The sequence below is a fragment of the Dermacentor variabilis genome, chromosome 10 (genome assembly GCF_050947875.1).
Source record: "Dermacentor variabilis isolate Ectoservices chromosome 10, ASM5094787v1, whole genome shotgun sequence".
Taxonomy (NCBI): domain Eukaryota; kingdom Metazoa; phylum Arthropoda; class Arachnida; order Ixodida; family Ixodidae; genus Dermacentor; species Dermacentor variabilis.
Genome location: NC_134577.1, coordinates 58,809,964 through 58,828,461, shown reverse-complemented (window position 1 = coordinate 58,828,461; position 18,498 = coordinate 58,809,964). Strand labels below are relative to the sequence as shown.

General features: G+C 44.5%; 2 protein-coding genes across 2 annotated transcripts in view; one reads left to right on the top strand and one right to left on the bottom strand.

Moving 5' to 3' along the window:
• Positions 1-18,498, top strand: part of LOC142560586 (lysosomal protective protein-like) — a 260,452-nt gene that overhangs the window by 15,465 nt on the left and 226,489 nt on the right. Inside the window, exon 2 of the mRNA XM_075672793.1 lies at positions 16,799-16,867. Within this exon, the coding sequence (XP_075528908.1) occupies positions 16,799-16,867 (69 nt within the window). The remainder of the gene's footprint in view (positions 1-16,798; positions 16,868-18,498) is intronic.
• On the bottom strand, positions 8,245-10,437 carry LOC142560584 (heat shock protein 68-like). Its single transcript, XM_075672791.1, has one exon. It carries the CDS (start codon positions 10,302-10,304, stop codon positions 8,391-8,393), a length of 1,914 nt encoding a protein of 637 aa, XP_075528906.1. The 5' UTR covers positions 10,305-10,437; the 3' UTR covers positions 8,245-8,390.

Genomic DNA, 18,498 nt, shown 5'->3' with positions numbered 1-18,498 from the left:
CACTCTTCACTCATGGCAGCACGCAGACACGGGATGAGAGGACGCGGAATGAAGGAGCAGGTAAAGGAAGTTGGCAACCTAGTACAGGGAATTTGAAAGTGAAATAGACAACCAGGATCTGTCAGAAAGAAAGTGAGAGATGCAGAGATGATAAATTGGGTGCAAATGATGGAAACAAGGAAAGGCCATGGTGATTTACAAATATGAAAAATCGGGAAGGAATATCTGTACACAACAAGGGCAGTGCCTTGCTATCTGCCAGATGCCCAAGGACAAAAGCATATTGGAACTATTATTCTGAACAACAAGAACAACAAAAAAGCAGGGAAGAGATTGCCATCTATACAAGCATAGGTAACTATGTGATATCAGAATAGAGGTTTTAATGAACAAGTAAGAGATTAAGAAGAGGTAGGCCAAGTGCTAGACTGCGATAGATGTAGCAAAACCTGATTAGCTCATGCAGGCTAAGTGACTATTTGTCGCTGCCCGTTTCGAAGAGGGGGTGCCAATAAAATAATGACAATAATCATCATCATCAGGAGTGTGGCAGAGAAAAAGACTGTCAGAAAGCATGCCTCCGTTAGGGTCTATTGAATAGGAATTGCTATACTATTAGGCATGGCAACGGTTGTGGACACACTGCAAGAATTTAAATTCAAGCTATGGCATGGTATGTTTCTCCCATCTCGAAAAATTAGGCACCCTGCAAACTCGTCTATGCAGACAACTGACGCAGGGTGTGTGGATGCAAAGCTTCTTCAAAGCACTGCAGCGTTAAGGCAACACAATGCAAGCAGCTGTCCAGCAAATCAACACTTCATCCACAATGCGATGCGCCATCTGAAGCAGTGACATTACTAACCTTCTCGCAGGCTACAAACAATGGCGCACTATTTTGCCTCAGGGCAACCTCTTGAAGAGAAAAGAAACGTTATGGCACACAAAAACTCAAGCAAACACTTCTCGCTATGTGTGCTGTGTATACTACATGGACAAACACAAGTGGTGCATGCAAGGTAACATTTCACATGACCTCACGACTACTGTATGCGGTCAACATCGCCACCAGGTATCGTCAGTCAATGCAAACACCATAGAAACTGCAGTTCATCGATACACACAGTTTGTGGGACCTGCACGATTTCTTTTATCTGTTGGAAATAAAAAACAGCTCTCAGGCAAAAATAATTTTCCTGTTTCCTGCATTTCATCTCTGCATGTAATTTGCCAGACATGTGGGACTTCATGCTCGACTGGCCATGAATTCTCAAGTCTTATACTAGTGACTTGAGAATTGACTTGGTCGTGCAACTTATAGTTTTTTAATTTCAACTGAAGATGTCGCATTCTCTGCTTCTCGCAATAGTTTCTTTATATACTCTAGTAACCATGTTGCTGTATACTCTATACTAGGAATATTTTCTTTACTAAATATTTTGGTTTTGCCTTAAAGAAATTGCAGCTTGCAGTGATTAACGCGGCAATAAGAAGGAATCCAGTTTACAAGCAGTTTTTGTTTGTTGCCTGCATGCTGTATTCACCAACTAATATCTTAATGAGAATGCTTCAACTTGTACACTACTCTTCATCATTAATTATAATCAGCCAGCTTTTCACATCATTGGAGGAGTTAGTGAGTATGTCCAGGGAACCGCTCATTTACCATTTACCCAATTTCCATTTACCTACACTGAAGGAGAGATGGGGCTCTGGAACACACCACTAACCTGCTGGGCTTTCATCTCTAGCAGGATGTGAATAAATGTGTTGGTCTCTCTTCTGAACATTGCCAATGACATTTTGATTGTTACTTGTCAATCTTAAGTGTAATTTCTTGGTGTGCTTATGGCAGTATGCAACACCTGCCTTGTAGCTCTTTAATCTATGCGCTTGTTCGATATGTGTTGCTATGTTATTCCAATAACATCCTTATGTTAAGTTTTCTACATTTTGTATATTGCATTCCTGTGTTACATTCATATGCTCTTTGGTATGTGATATTGATTTGTGTTACCAACATATCTACGTTAAGCTATTTGCTTTTGGCGTGCGCTTAATTTGAATTGCTAAAAAAGTTAACCGATGATTACGATACTCTCTAATGCGAAATTTGAGCACAGCTGTATTTCGTGTTTTCATTTTGCTGTATATTGACTGGCGCAAACAATACTCTGTCTCATTCGGCATGTTGCAAAGCGAGCTAAGTGTGACACGAGTGCCTCGCTAATGGGAAATTGCGAGAGGAAGCACATGCGTGATGCGTGGGTGTGATTCACAACAGCTGCTGCAGATAAAGCTCCGCTCATGCAGAACTTTGTTTCCATACAGATGACGCGCACTACTCTGGCGCCATCTTGTAGCCATTGTCGCCGCAAAGCCCCCCGTGCATGGCACTACGCTGTCGTCCTTCACTTTACTCGTTCACTCGGTTATGAGGGAGGATGCCGATGCTCACCACAGGAACAGGTGCCTATGAGTTGAACTCTGGAGAAAGAACTCATTTATTGTGTACATCTTGATATCAGGCACATATATTCTCCCCTTTCTGTGTGCTGCTTCTCTGCCAGTCAGAACCATTCTCTGTGGCTCCGTCAAGCTGTCGTTCATGCAGCTTTTCATGCGACACATTCTTGGTGCATTCAACCCAGCTTTCCATAACAGCTACCTGGCAACTGTCTGGCCGTTTTCGGGGGTCGACCCTGAAGATAGTATAGTATAGTATAGTAGTATAATATAGTATAGTATAGTATAGTATAGTACAGTATAGTATGCGCCCCTCATGAGTCGCTCATGAGGGGCGCATACCGGTATGTGGCCCCGAGGCCACTAGGCACTTGCCGCTCTTCGGAAAACCTTTTTGATGCCAACTTAGGTCGCCGGGTATCGGAACAGCAACAAACATTTTCTTCAATGAATCTTGGTGTCATATTGGACCACTTCGTAATGTGGGCTGTTCAAACGGGTATGTGCCGCTCATCAGTGAACCTCTTAGGAGCCTGCCACTGGGTACGTGGCGTTGGGTATGTGTGTCGCTTTTTGATGCCAACTTGGGAGTTTGAGATGAAATGGGGGACCGAGTATCACAACAACAAACAGCTTCGTGCACTGCTCTACGCATTAGTTTTCAACGCTTCGCAGAAGCATTAACCATTCGCTGGAGAACAATTGTGATTCATAAGAACCATTCTCTACCGAACCGTGTATGGCTTGTATCACCTAGATGTAAACTGGAGTTGAGTCTGCTTAATCTTTTCTTTTAGGCTTCCTGCACCATGTAATGTGCCTACTTGATGCAAATAAAGTTCTAAGTTCAATTATGAATTAAGGAATGCAGCAAAAGAAATGATCCGACCTATGTCTGGGAAAGGCATTGATCGAGCTTTGAGATGTGAGTGAATAAACTTTATTACGGAGACTAAGCTGCTAATGCCTGAAGGTGGTGTGTGGTCACCTTATTCCAGGTAGCTGTGGCCCTGTGCTGATAGCCTAGCCCTGCTCTCCAGCATTAGCTGGTCCTCAGGTCTTGGGCTCATCAGTTTGGCCTCCCATTGGTCTTCTACTTTTGTTTGGATAAGCATCATTCGCAGGTTCTTTTTGCATTCTCAAACCACGTGGTAAAGGGTGTTTTGTGTATTGCAGGATTGGCAGTCTCCTGTAGACGTTGAGTGGGTGCATTGTCTGTAGTAAGAGTGCCGTGAAGGTAATTTCCCATCTAAGTCTGTGTAGTATGGCTGCTTCATCTCTATTAAGCTTTCAGTGTGGTAGTGGGTATTCCCTTGTGTTCTTGTAATGTTCTACAATGTGGTAGTATTTGCTTTCTATCATTTCGTATGGGTCTGATGGTAGACAGTGTCCCGGGGGGGTTGCCTGGCATGCATGTTCTTGGGCGACGGCATGAGCCGCTAGGTTTCTCACCAAAGATTTGCGTTCCGGGGTCCAGACAATGTACATTTCAGAGAGGTCATGGTTCTTGATGATGTGGTGATGTGGTCTTGGTAACCCTTCAAGATGTCTTTTTGTGCAACTTTCACAAATCAGCGAAGGACGAAGCAGAAATACACAGGACAGACACTGACTCGACATTCCCTCGAGTAGTCCTTCGTTGATTTGTGAGCGCTGCGCAAAAATGTGTTGTGAGCACTTACTAACTTGCTCAGTTTTCTATCCTATTGCCAATTCTTCCTGCCCGAAAATGGGGACAGGCTGCCTGTGAGTCTGTGGCGACGCTGACTGGCACGTCCCATTGGCAAGGCCTTATGGCCACTGCTATGGCGACCTGTACGGGTACTTCATTGTCCCTAGCAATTGCAGATGCAGCTGCTCTTTTTGTTTTACTTGTTATGCAGGTAACATTTCTCGCTGCCTTGTATCTGGTGGTGTCTGTGTACCTTATTTCTGCCTTGTTGCTTTCTTTGTTTAGCATTTTTTGTAGTGCGATGACTCTTGCTTGTCTTCTCTCATTTTTGTATTCTGGGGGCATGTTTTTTGGTATGGAACTGTTGTGTTTGGTATGGGACATTGTGGACTGTTGTGTTCTTCTTCGTGAGATTATCCAACTCTTCTAAGGAGAGTTCTACTGGCAGTGCTAAATTTTAGTTTTTGGATTTGGTTCATCTTGTGAGCCTCCAGCAATTCTTCCCAGGTATTATGTACTCCCAGTTTCAGTAGTTTTCTGTTGATGTGGTGGCTGGTAGTCCTATTGCCACTTTGTCTTTCTTATCAGCATGTTCAACTTATCTCTTTCACTATTCTCCATATCTATGTACATTGTATGGTAGGTGATTCTGCTGATGACCAGCACCTTGTGAGTTTTATGGTGTCTTGGATTAAAGGAACAAGACATGAAGCTTTGAGATGAATGAGAATATTTCAGAAAGTTTCAGATTAAGGAAGACTCTCACAAGACTACTAAATACGTTGAAAAACTCGAAATATTTTTCTGTTTTAAGAGGAAGCTTTAGCTCGGGCCCAACTCCGACGCGGCCTATTCAAATACATGTAAAACGCAAAAACGTTTTTATGAGATAACCCCTGGACCGATTTTGATGAAATTTGTCGCACTTGAAAGAGAAAGTTAAATTCTAGTGACTGATGGAAGCGGAATTTCGATTTAGGGCTTGAATTTTCTTAAAACGATTTTCAAATATTTGACCGTTTGAAAAAAAATAGAAGCACGAAGTTTATAAATTCATAGCTTTGCATCAAGAACCGATATCGCGGTTCTGTAAACGGCATCCATTAGATCATTCAAAGCGGACAAATTCAGTATGTCAGTTTACATCTTACGTGAATTTGTTGCGTTGGTTACAACGGTTTTGCAAAAGTTGTATTTCCCTATGATTAAATCTTTTTTATATTCATGTGTAACATATCAATTTTGTCCGCTTTAGATGTACTATTAGATGCAACTCACAGAATTGTATTATCATTTTTAGTGGTTAAGTTACAGAGTTGTAAACTTGATAGTTTCGTTTTTTGAAAATTTTCGATTTTTGCCAATTTTTAATAAAAAATTGACGATCTAACTCGAAAATTCGAAACCAACAGTCACTAGATTTTAAGTTTGTCTTTTAAATGCAACAAACCTCGTCAAATTTGGCGCAGTGGTTGCCGAGAAAAACGAATTCTCCTTTTACATGTATTTAGATAGGAGCACTTGAGCTAAAGCTTCCTCTTAATCGCCTGTCATTTGAGACCACACATTTCTAGTAAGAATTCCCCAAAAGAAACTAGTAACCAATAAGGCTATCTACAACTGATAGCCTAATATGATCCTATGGGAAGAGCCGATAGTCTGGTTGCTTGCCGACAACAAATAGCCCCATCATATAAACCATTAGGATCTCGAATTACACCCACTGACCCTAACGGGTCCATCAAATGTATCACACTTAATTTGAGAAGCGTATAGTACTCATATGCACAAACACGCAATGGCAATTTACTTCAATGATTTACCCACCATTGCATTTGTGCAGTCTTTCTCACGTCCTGTGGTATTTGAGCCTATTTATCTTTCATGTGCTCTCTGGATACACTATGTGTAACATTAATTGCCTCTTTAATTTTCCTTATTCCATCAACTGCGTGAATTTCTCCTTCCTTTCCAGTGTATCTTGATCTTCTTTCTGAATTACATTTTTTATTATACTTACTATATTTCTGTGATCCCACTGTTTGTATGTCTTCTGATCTCATTCTGAATGTCTGCCACTATATTTTTTATCTGTTGATCATTGAAATTTACTGTCATAGTTCTTTATTCTGGTGTTGGCTTGCTGTTAAACTTTCCTTCGCACTGTATGACACATCTCTGATCACTTCCCAAGCTGTTAGTTCTATACACAAGCTATTTTAATTTTGCCCAGTTTACTGTATATTGTTTCCATCATGAGGCTACAGTTCGTTCAACTGCTTATCTCTAAATTCCCGTTTAAATTGTATGCATTTACCACTATTCACTAACAATTACTAGGTTGTATCACGTGCTATGGACCAATACACATTAACCATTGTAGTTGGTACATCCATCGAAGTCTTTAATGTGACCATTCGTATCTCCAAACAAGATAACTTCGGTGTTAGCCTAAAGTCCGAAGGAAGACTGTGCGCCAGCTCATGGTTTTCATGTTGGCAACTGTTTCTAGTCCACAAATCACACTGCCCAAACAAACATGCTTTTGGTGCCACCTGCACCTTTGCCCATACATGTTGGCTTTATTCTTTGCCATTTTGCATCCTGATGTAGTGGCCTAGCAAGAAACATCTTGTGGTCGGGGCACATATTTGATTGCGGATGAAACGGTTGAGAGAGAAGGGCGAGAGGGTGGCTGGGCAGGCCATGTACACAGGAATTGAGGGGGTTGAGGGTGGAAGCAGGGGCGCACATGTTCATTGTGCCACCTTCTGGCTACGCCACTCCTTATCGATGCGCACACATTCACACCCTGCATTTCCTCTCTGTTATTGTTCAATTGCACCCTTCCTATTCAAAGTTGTCTTATCGTTGGTGGTACCCGCCATGGTTGCTCAGTGGCTATGGTGTTAGGCTGCTGAGCACGAGGTCGCGGGATCGAATCCTGGCCAAGGTGGCTGCATTTCCATGGAGGTGAAATGCGAAAACACCCGTGTACTTAGATTTAGGTGCACGTTAAAGAAACCCAGGTAGTCAAAATTTCCGGAGTCCTCCACTACGGCGTGCCTCATAATCAGAAAGTGGTTTTGGCAGGTAAACCCCATAACTAAATTTTTTATCTTTGGTGGTGCTACCAGACCTGTAAATTAAGTCCCCGTGACAGCATTACATATGGGTTTTCTTTCTCTTGAGCTGCATTTTTTTTATTTCTTTTGTTCCCTCCCACCCTATATGTAAACTTGTGCATTACCACAGGAACCTCCCTATGCATTTACTTAGGCCCAAACAGTGAAATCCTCTTTACCTCAGTAAGGAAGCCTTCACTGCTTTGAGACCACCTTATGTCATTCTGAAAGCTACCTTACTGAGGGGCTCTCGGTGAAGGCTTCCTTGGCGCTTCCTCAGCATAAGGTTGCTCTGTAGCTACCTTCATGGATCCTTGTGCTGCTTCTGGTCCTGAATGAGTTCTTCACCTCAGTGCTGGTGTATGTGATGTTTGCTTGCGCATGCACGCTGTCGCCTGCCTGCGGAGAAGCGTGCGCACAATGCCATGCATCAGCGTTCGTTCCAGTCGCATGTTCGGCCTGAGTGGCGTCTCGCAACGTCTGTGTGCTAGTGTTGCTGTAACATATCAAGTGTCACACTTGACTGCGGTAGTTTCTCACGTTGAGTAAACTGGAAAAAAAAAAGCGTCTGCGCGTGTCCATATTAGCGATTCAATTTAAAGATTATGTGACCATCCAACTTTCTTCTTATTGAATAAAGGTGTTCGTGTAAAGCTTATGAGAGATGCTCTGGAACCCAGGTGTACTGCAACCATTCCTTACGTGAGGACCGGCGAAGGGAGCTTTCAGAGTATGCTTGCTTCCTCCATCAGTCCTTTGCTGTAAGGAGGTCTCATGTAAGATCAGAAAGAGGTGAAAGGAATGTTTCATTGTTTGGGGCTTAGTATTGTCTCTAAATTGATTCCCTTTTCTGTACAGCCATCCAAACCTTCTACAGTCTAGCATTGATTATTTTGACCAGTTAGGTATACTTACCCCGAAAACCAACACTAACTCGTCATAACTAGTTAACTAGTCACACGGTGGCTAGGTGAGCTCAGCAAAGAAAGAAAAGAAAGCGCCTTTATTATGGTGTTTGAGTAACAGCCACTATGTACAATGTTGTGTACAATAAATAAGTGTTACATCAATATGAAAAGATGAGCTATGTAATTATGAAGGATGAGTGACTAGATCAGTCTAATACTTTAGTCCACTTCTTCTACCGTAGGGCTGGAGTGTTGCGATGTAGAGCTGTGCTTTGGTCCCTGTGTTTGATGAAGCTTGCTCATAATCGGCATGCAGGCTTGCTGCAATTCCTTGAGCCGGTGTTCGTACTCATCCTTCTCAGCCAGGCTGTTGGCATCGATCCAAGAGATGGTTTCGCGACACTTGGAAAGTACCGAGTCCTTGTCTGCAGCAGACAGCTTGTCTCCTGCTTCCTCAGCTGCCTGCTTGACTCCATAGGCATAAGACTCCAGAGAGTTCCTAGCAGTCACCCTCTCACGCTGCGCCTCGTCCTCCTGCTTGAACTTCTCGGCTTCGGCAAGCATGCGCTCAATGTCCTCCTTGGAGAGACGGCCCTTGTCGTTGGTGATGCGGATGCTCTCCTGCTTGCCCGTGCTCATGTCCCGAGCCGAGACCTGCAGGATTCCGTTGGCGTCCATGTCGAAGGTGACCTCGATCTGGGGAACGCCACGAGGAGCCGGTGGGATGCCGTTCAGGTTGAACGTTCCCAGCAGGTGGTTGTCTTTGGTGAGGGCACGCTCGCCTTCGAAGACCTGGATGGTGACTGCGGGCTGGTTGTCCGAGTAAGTGGTGAAAGTCTTGGATGTCTTGCAAGGGATGCGCGTGTTTCGTTCCACGATGCGCGTCATCACTCCACCCGCCGTCTCGATGCCCAAGGACAGCGGGGCCACGTCGACCAGCAGCACGTCCCTGATGGCCTCGCTCGAGTCGCCGCTCAGGACGGCCGCCTGCACCGCTGCTCCGTATGCGACGGCCTCGTCGGGGTTGATGCCCATGGACAGTTCCTTGCCGTTGAAGAAGTCCCGAAGCAGCTTCTGCACCTTGGGGATCCGCGTAGAGCCGCCCACCAACACGACGTCCTGGATTTGCGACTTGTCCATCTTGGCGTCGCTGAGTGCGCGCTCCACCGGTTCGAGCGTGCTTCGGAACAGGTCCATGCAGAGCTCCTCGAACCGGGCGCGGGTGATCTTGCTGTAGAAGTCGATGCCTTCGAAAAGCGCGTCAATCTCGATGCTCGCCTCGGTAGAGCTGGACAGAGTCCTCTTGGCACGCTCGCAGGCGGTGCGCAGTCTCCGCACCGCTCTCGGGTTTGCCCTGAGGTTCTTGCGGTGTTTGCGCTGGAACTCTTGCACGAAGTGTTCGACCATCCGGTTGTCGAAGTCCTCGCCTCCCAGGTGCGTGTCTCCCGCAGTGGATCGGACCTCAAACAAGGAGCCCTCGTCGATTGTCAGCACGGAGACGTCGAAGGTTCCGCCTCCCAGGTCGAAGATGAGGACATTCTTCTCGCCGCGCAGGTTCTTGTCGAGTCCGTACGCGAGAGCGGCTGCGGTCGGTTCGTTGATGATGCGCAGCACGTTGAGCCCGGCTATGGCACCGGCGTCCTTGGTGGCCTGCCTTTGCGAGTCGTTGAAATAAGCAGGCACCGTGATGACGGCGTCGCTTACTTGCTTTCCCAGGTATGCCTCCGCCGTCTCCTTCATCTTGGTCAGAACCATGGCGCTGATCTCTTCTGGGTTGAAACGTTTGCGCTCACCCTTGAACTCGACGCTGATCTTGGGCTTGCCACAGTCGTTCTCCACCTTGAAGGGCCAGTGGCGCATGTCTTCCTGGATCTTGGGGTCGTCGTAGCGGCGCCCGATGAGCCTCTTGGCGTCGAACACCGTGTTCTCCGGGTTCATGGCCGCCTGCGCCTTGGCAGCATCGCCGATCAGCCGTTCCGTATCCGTGAAGGCTACGTAGCTCGGCGTCGTGCGGTTGCCCTGGTCGTTGGCGATGATCTCGACGCGGCCGTGCTGGAAGACACCCACGCAGGAATACGTGGTGCCGAGGTCGATGCCGATGGCCGGCACGTCAGACTTTCTGCCGATAGGCATGACGATTGTGTTGTGGTAGTTGCGTTCCGTTCAGAACACTTGCTCACTCGTTGCAGTGAATGAGTAATCTGCTGCACTGGGGACGCAACGCGCGATTTATACCGTTCGCGCGCTTTTCTAGAAACGCCCAGATGCTTCGCGATCCGCGGTAACCAATCAGAACAAAGTGTGACGGTGACGTCAGGAGAGCTGCTCCGCGATTGGTCCGTTGCGATTGGAAGCATCGAGAAGGCTCTCGCATCGTCTGCTCGCAGTGAAGGGTGAACGGGTTTTCGCGCACAAAAAACGAAACTGACTTTTTTCTTTTTTCTTTTTCCCCTGCTGTTCATGCTCAGTGATCAAGGTAACCGGGAGATGGTTGTCACTTTAGAGGAGTGATGCAGACCAGTATCGTATAATGAAGCCCACCCTGAGCCTGCTTTATTTTCGATATTTTCGTTACCTTTCGCGATCAACAAATACTTAGATGAGCATTTTGAGCGGCTGATATTGTCCCCCACTTTAGAAGAATCATAAAGCTCGCGAGGAAATGTTCGATGCAAACTGTGGGAAAATAATACGCTGATCGGAAGCCGCGAATTCGTGTGCTGTGGTCTCGTCGCCAGACGTCGACCAGCCGAACTTCAGCGTCGTCGGGGAAACGCATTCACTATTCACCTGAAAATAATCCCCGTAATTAAAAAAAAATAACCATAGATCGGCGTAGCGTACGCCCGTGCGTGGAACGGGAAGGCACGGCGGCTTCATTGAAACGCGGGAATAGGCGGCGGGTGGTTTGATGCATGTAGTTATTTCCGTGCGACAGCGCGAAATAAGAGAGAAAGAGAAGATCACAGTGTAAAAAAGTATTGTTCTTACATGTGGGAGCGGCCCGCATCAGTTTGACCTTTTTTCTCTCATTTTGCATCTCTCTCTCTCTCTCTTTCGTTCTTTCTTTCTTTTAGATTAGTGCTTTACTCATATAAGGAGGCTGAAGTGCCTCTGCACTAACCACTCAATGATTCTCAGCTTACCGAAACAGGCACGGCAACTGACCAAATGGATGGCAGAGAAACCGCTGCCGATGCTGAACTCTGACGCATGCACTAAAAACGGCGTGTCTACACTAAAGAGGCATACTTGTGGGGTTGTTCCCACAAGATAACATTTCTTTAGTCGCATAAGAATTTCGTTGGATTGCTTTTAACAAAGATAAATACATGGGCTTTGTTATGAAAATTGGCTCGTTCTTGTGTCTCTTCTCTTTTACCGTGTAAATTTTAGTAGGTTCATTAAAGAGTTTGCAGATAAGGTCTCAAATGGCAAAAACGGGTCTTTGCACCTATATATGCCACATGAGTAGTTGCTGATCAAGTTTCTTGTTTCACATTGAAGTATGTTGCTAGCAGTATTCCAATATGTGGATTCATTTATTTGCTCGGTACACTAGCTGGTTAACCATTTCGTTTAGTCGTGGGACAGTGGCTTTTCCATCTTCACGAGTGAGCTCGGCAAATGCAGTCATGACTTGTGGCTGTATTCAATAGCTAACTGTAATAGTGCTTCTCCAGAAGTCTGTGCCTCCAAGTATTTCCCAAATGCACGGTATGTAAGTGCCCTCAAAGTACAAGTGTCATACGTGACGTGCAAGCAAGTTATGGCTCGTACCACCATTCAAGGCAGCTAAAACTCCCTCCCACATGCACAGCAAAACACTTACTTCAACCAGTGCTGTTGTAGCATTGTAACCATTTTTCTTTGTTTTACTTATGTGTTAGTGGTGTAAGTGCTGCAGCTGTATTGAACAGCTGCAAAGAATGCATCATAATAAGTTTCTTTCTGTAGTGCTACTGATACGGCATGCTTTGCCTGGCAGCCACGTGTGGCTGTGTGCCGTGTCGGGATTTGCCACCACATGCCATCATTCAAACTTCGACAGACATTTCTTTACAGGGTGTGGGTCTCAGACGTAGCGCCACGTTGTGCTCGGTTTTGATATTCCCTCGATTGAGCATTGAAAGATCCCAGAATGTGGTTAGCAATTTTATTGGATTTGCTTTTGATAAATGGAGCTGCAACTTTCAGTTGTTTTAGTGTTTTAACTTGAACAGACCAGTACAGTGCTCCCACAAGATTTTCTCGCTCACAATAGAATGGAAGACAACATTCTCTTTTTAAGTTTTTGCTAAAAGAAATGCTTGCTTTTGCTAAAAGAAATGGTTTGGCCAATATAGCATTTCCCACAGGCGAGGGGAATACTATATTGGCCAAACCGGGCGCTGTCTGAATGAACGCTTGCTAGAGCATCGCAGGAATGCTACTTCACTAAGTGGCGCTGGTCATTTAGCCGACCACATTCGCCGTTGCTCGCACAAGCCAGCACGCAAGGCGTTTTTCGAACGAACACGTGTGTTGCGCAAATATAGCAATCAGCAAAACCGGGAAATTTTAGAACTGTTTTGTATCTCCAATGAAAACGATTACTGTGTCAGTGCTCCTTCTGTTGTACTCGGGAAAAAAGAGCTTGATTATCTCAGGGCAAACGGGCGTGTAGAATTAGCTAGGTAGGGCGGGAGATGAGCAAGATTGTACTGAGTGATGTAAAAAAGAGAGGGAAAAGATTTTCTTTTTTTCTTATTTTGGTTTGACACCTCTGATGACTGTTGCCTAGAACAAGGAAATATTTTTGAGTGGTCCTGCGCACTAGCAGCCCCCCACTCCCTCCCCCTCTGCACATAAAGCCCTGTTTTCCATGAATAAAATTCAGTTGAAGTCCGGCGTTCGTGTTGTCTTTCTCTTCTCGTCCGTGTTCAATTGTGCGCTGGAACGATGTTTCATAATGCTAATCATAACCAACTAGCCCAGCTGTCCATACTTAGCGATACATTTTTAACCTGTATTCGATTTACATTGATAATGTGGAAGCTTGGGTGAGTTCGTGATTCAATATCGACATTTTTGCACAGCGCAAAAGACGAGGACTGAAGGAAGAACACAACACAGGCGCTGACTTCAACTGATCTTTATTTTCGAAATCGCCAGAACTATATATATGAGCAAAAATAATGAAAAAAAAACAACTTCTGCATTAAGTCACACGTGAACCCCTATTGCATCACAGCCAGATACTTGATTTAGTTTTTTGTGAGGGCAATAGACGGCATGCTGATGCAAAGGTTGCCTAGCTGCTGTATCTTGTCAGCCTCTAGGATTTCACGTGTAAGCTGTTCTCGGTGTTTGGAAATTATGACACAGTTTTCAAATTCAGGGTCGCAATGGCAGTCTCTGCAGTGAATGCCAAGATGACCTTGTACGGCAGTATAAGTCGTCTACTGTATAGTCATCTACCGGTAGATGACACGTTAAGGTTTTTAGATTTGCGACTTAGTATCTCTAGAGATCACTTGCGCTGGATGTACGAGCCCAGAGAGAACAAGCCACTTTTGTCTTATCTATCGGCCCATTCGAAGCTGGTTAAACGGGGCATTGTAAGTCTTTGCTTCACAAATGCCCTAGACAAGTCTTGCTTCCACTCTTTAACACGCAGTCTCCAAGCGCAGGCCTCCTGCCTAACATATGCTGGGTACCCTGCACTTTTGTTAGTTTCTGTAGAAGAAAAGATATCAAAGAAAATCAAGCTGGGAGACAAAGCACCAGCTCACAGCGTTGCCAGAGATAGTAAGCCAGTCGTGGTGCTCCCTTACTTGCGCAAGATTTCGCACAGCTTGAAGAAGGTAGGCAGTAAAGTAGATGTTAAAGTTGTTTTTTCTGCCCCGGAAAAATTGTCAGTGCGCTGTAGGCATGTGAATGTTCATGCCACACGACGAAATATTTGCAATACTAATCATAGGAAGCGGTTTCAAGCATGCGCCATGGCTGTGGTTTACATGATTCCCTTGACTTGCGGAAAGAAATACGTTGGACAAACAGGCAGATGTTTAAATGAGCGATTGAATGAGCATTTTTACAATGTTTATACCACCGTGCAAGGTGATCTTGGCATTCACTGCAGAGACTGCCATTGTGACCCTGAATTTGAAAACTGCGTCATAACTTCCAAACAACGAGAACAGCTTACATGTGAATTCCTAGAGGCTGACAAGATACAGTGGTTGGGTGACCTCTGAATCAGCATGCTGTCTATTGTCCTTGCAAAAAACGAAATCAAGTATCTGGCTGTGATGCAATAGGGGTTCACGTGTTACTTAATGCAAAAGTTGTTTTTTCATCATTTTTGCTCATGTATATAGTTCTAGCGATTTCGCAAATAAAGATCAGTTAAAGTTAGTGCCTGTGTTGTGTTCTTCCTTCAGTCCTTGTCTTCTGCGCTGTGCAAACATGTCCATTTACATTGAGTTGCGAACTGAGAGTTGGCAAGGGTGAAAAGTTTACCTTCCTTGTCAGCTTGGAGCAGGCACAGACCAGTTTCACGAAAGTCGGAAACAAATAGCCCCATCACCAAGTTTCTCGTCTGGACCGGTGTGGTCACTATGAATTTACAAGGCCATCGACACTATGCAGAAGGTAACTTTTGGTGGATTCTGGGCTGGCCTTCTTTGCTATTCTCCTATTCATTGCCAGGAGCTTGTGTGCTTGAATGATGGGTGCACTGCCAAATTTTGGTTCTTTTTTCTGCACTTCAGTAATATCTTCTGGAGTATTTACCCTGCCAAGCAACACCAAGCTCTTGGCACTGCCAGCCTGTTTGTTAGTCACCCTTTCTGACAAATGGAGGTAGTCGCAAACTGTCCCATGCCACGATGTTTCTGTCCTAGCTGCCAGAGACCGTGATGTGCTGCAACATTTGTGCCGCTATGCAGGAAGGGTCACAGGCAAAGCAAATAACAAGTAACCAGTCCTGGTAAAGGCACTCTTAAGCCGGAGCTCGGGACGCAGAAATTTGTAGATAGGCTTCGCATATGTTCTCAACATTGTACTCATCTGCACATTACCATATTGCTTCCCTTATTTTGACTCAATATTAACAAAGTAGCTCGCTTAACGCACTGAACACATCAGGGAAACTGCCTATGAAAATCATATTGAAAGGAAACGAATATATGCGCACAGAAACTTCGTAGGGCATCCGAGCATGTGTTACAAGGCAATCGGGTTTGTTTCCTTTCAATAAAATTTTTCAGTTGTGAGTAAGCGCTTCATGCTGTCCATGCTCTTAATTTCTTGTCTTTGTGCGCTTTTACTATTTGAAGGTGCAAGTAAACCAACTAGCCCAGTCATCCATTATGAAAATCGTATAACGCATGAAAATAAAGAAAAAATAAGGTTTAAGTATTTATTTCGAAAACTTATAATTAAACCAGAAACACTGAAATTTCGCCACACATTATACTTGGAATGACCCGCTGTTGCCACCATATGTAAGCTCTGTGAGACGTTGAATGCTCTAGGGGCACTGGGAAACGTATATATTGCTGATAATGGCTGTATAATGCTTTAGAGCACTCGCATAAGCTATTTTTTGCAGAACACATTGCAGTAGTTGACAGTCTTTCAAAATTTGCCCATGCATCACACATAATATGCCCCCTAATCTCCCAGAATATCAACTTTCCGTCATCTTGAGATCTTTCAGGACATTGGACAAACTTCCTGAGCACATTGTAGTGTACCCTAAAATAAGGTTATTGTTTCATTTATTTATTATTTGGCCAATCTCGTTTCTCTGTCTCTCTGCTCTTGAAGAGCCATTTATTTGTACTTTTACTGCCAACCCAACAAGTCTTGATAAAGCTCAGTTCCTCCTACTGGTTTTCATTTTCTCTTTCTTTTCCTGTCATATTGTCAGCACCTGCTTGTGTGCTTGATACTTTTCCATCTTTTTTTTTTTCAGGGCTGCTTCTTAAACAGCAGCAGTTTCCCTACCTGTTGTCTCTCTGTAATAACTAAACCCTACCCTTCCGTTTTCGCCTGTTGTATAGTCAGTGCGCATGCACTCTTTCACCTTCCCTATTGAGGGTGGGGGAGGGTGAGCTGCGCATACTTAAACATGCTGCTAAGGAAAGCAATTGCTGCCTCGATGAAGACCAGTCCCCTTGTCGAAACAAACGTTGGCTTCAGCAACCTATCTTCTGTACAACTGCTCACCGCCTTTAGCTTCCATCTTTCTGTGAACTTCTGTCATATTTTGGAGCATTGCAGAAGTGGCAATTTCGGTGTGACGCCCTTCACACAATGTATGGTTACTTTTGAGTAGCTTCTGGCTGTCACTGTATGTACTTCGTCAATTCGGCAAAGCCTTGCATAAAATTTTCATGGAATTGCACAACTTTTCCTGGGCGCTTCCTTTACATACGTGAAGGAACATACCGATTGTCCTCATTATATACTTAGTGCATAGATTATTTTGGCAGGATGTCCTTCCAGCTTAAGCTAGTAAAGGAAAAGGTCATTGTTTTGTATGACCACTTAATTATGTACCCACGCTCTTTTGTTTGCAGTAGGAAATTCACCTGGACAACTACTGATCTGTCTTTAAAACCAGCTTCAATTTGCAGGTCTTGACAGTCCCTGTCCTGTCAACCATGAAGATGCATATGTGCCACAGTAACTGTCTTGGCATCCACGTAAGTGTTTGTGCCATGCATTATTATTTTAGCTTTCATAATTTGCCCCAGCTTCATTCATTACGTGATGGACATTGATATTAGAGCTATAGAAATCTGAGTGAGTCGTTAAGAATTAGTGGTAATCTATAAATGAATTCCCGTGAATAATCATGAAAATGCGTGGACCAGCAGCACATTAGATAAAGGAGTGCATAAAAAAAAACTTCCACATTCTATTTGTGTTGAACAACTGCATAGTTTATCTTAATTGCTATTGACAGGATTGAATTTTGCTCATGAGGTTTTTGGGAAAGCCTGTTCTTTTAACCCCAATGAGCCATTGATTCAGCTACTGTAAGTATCAGAATGATGTGCGAGAGATGTTGTGCTGGTCTGAGAGTTGTGTAGCACAAGCAGATATAATGCTTATAGGTTCATGACTCTCTATTCCAGCAACAGTTCAACAGGGCTTACACTAGTTTTAAATGCAACCAGTCATTAGAGTAGTAAGTGTGTTCAGTGGGCAATGTTCCTGGAAACTTGCAGCATGCTTTACATGGAGGCAGTTGGCATTCATTACAAAATCTCTGAAGGCTGTGTTGCATTTGTCCTGCAACTCTAGTTTGAAACTGCTGGACAATCTTAGCTCATGTAGTAACAATGCTTGAGCATTACGTGGACTGAAAGCATTTCTAATATTTTTTAGAACTGTGGGCCCTAATGACACTTTAGTTATGAGCAAGTTGAGTGTGTGTGCATACGTCTGGACGCATGTGCAATGCTTAGTGATTCAAACGTGATAGCCGGATCACATGGCTCTCAATGTTTAATCGTTGTGCCACCAGTAAATGCTGGGTGAATGCTTGGAGGGGGAGGAGGATTTCAAGAAAGGGAATTCTCTGCGTCACGATTATTGTTGCGGAACAAGCCCCAAAGCATGCAAACTTTTTAAAGATTGCAGTAGAAGCGAGTAGGTATCTTGAAGCAGTAGATTTGCAGTAACAGCTTGTGTTTGTAATGTAATCCCAGTTTTGAATGAAAATGGCTTAAAAGTGCAACCAGCGGCAAGCATAACATTGCATATGAATGCGGCGAGTCTTTTTCATTGAAACTGCTGCAACCCCGCTGCTGTGGGTAGAAGCAATGCCTCATACATGGATTCCATTGCGCCAGTGTTGTGCTGAAGAAATCGCATCATGTTCTGGGTGTATGTAGCTAGCTGTTCTGCGTAGGTGTGTACAGGGAATCGAGTGATCATAATGAATTAATTTGACTTTGCATGAGTAAGCACCCGGAGACCGTAAAATGGCAATGTGCTGCATCTCATTAATCTTTAGTTATCTGTTTGCCAGCTCTAGCTTGTGCCACATTCCTTCTACTTGGTTTGATCACCATAGAAGGTCAGCACATTCCACATGTGAGGAGCTTTGTGCAGGTGCTGTTTGCTGTCATTACGAAGGCTGTTACTTTCCAAGAAAGGGTTCTCAAGGAGAGCAGATGCCAGCATTATGTGAGTATAGAAGCATACTGCAGCAGCCTGGTGCTGACATGTACCAGTAGGGTTGTAGTGGAGTACGTTCACCTCCCTGAAGCAGGAACCAAGCTTAGTGTGGCCTTAACGTGACAAATTCTGAAGCATATTCACCTAA

Excerpts from the sequence above, each read along its gene's own strand:
- LOC142560584 (XM_075672791.1), bottom strand. The coding sequence starts at position 10,304 with ATGCCTATCGGCAGAAAGTCTGACGTGCCGGCCATCGGCATCGACCTC.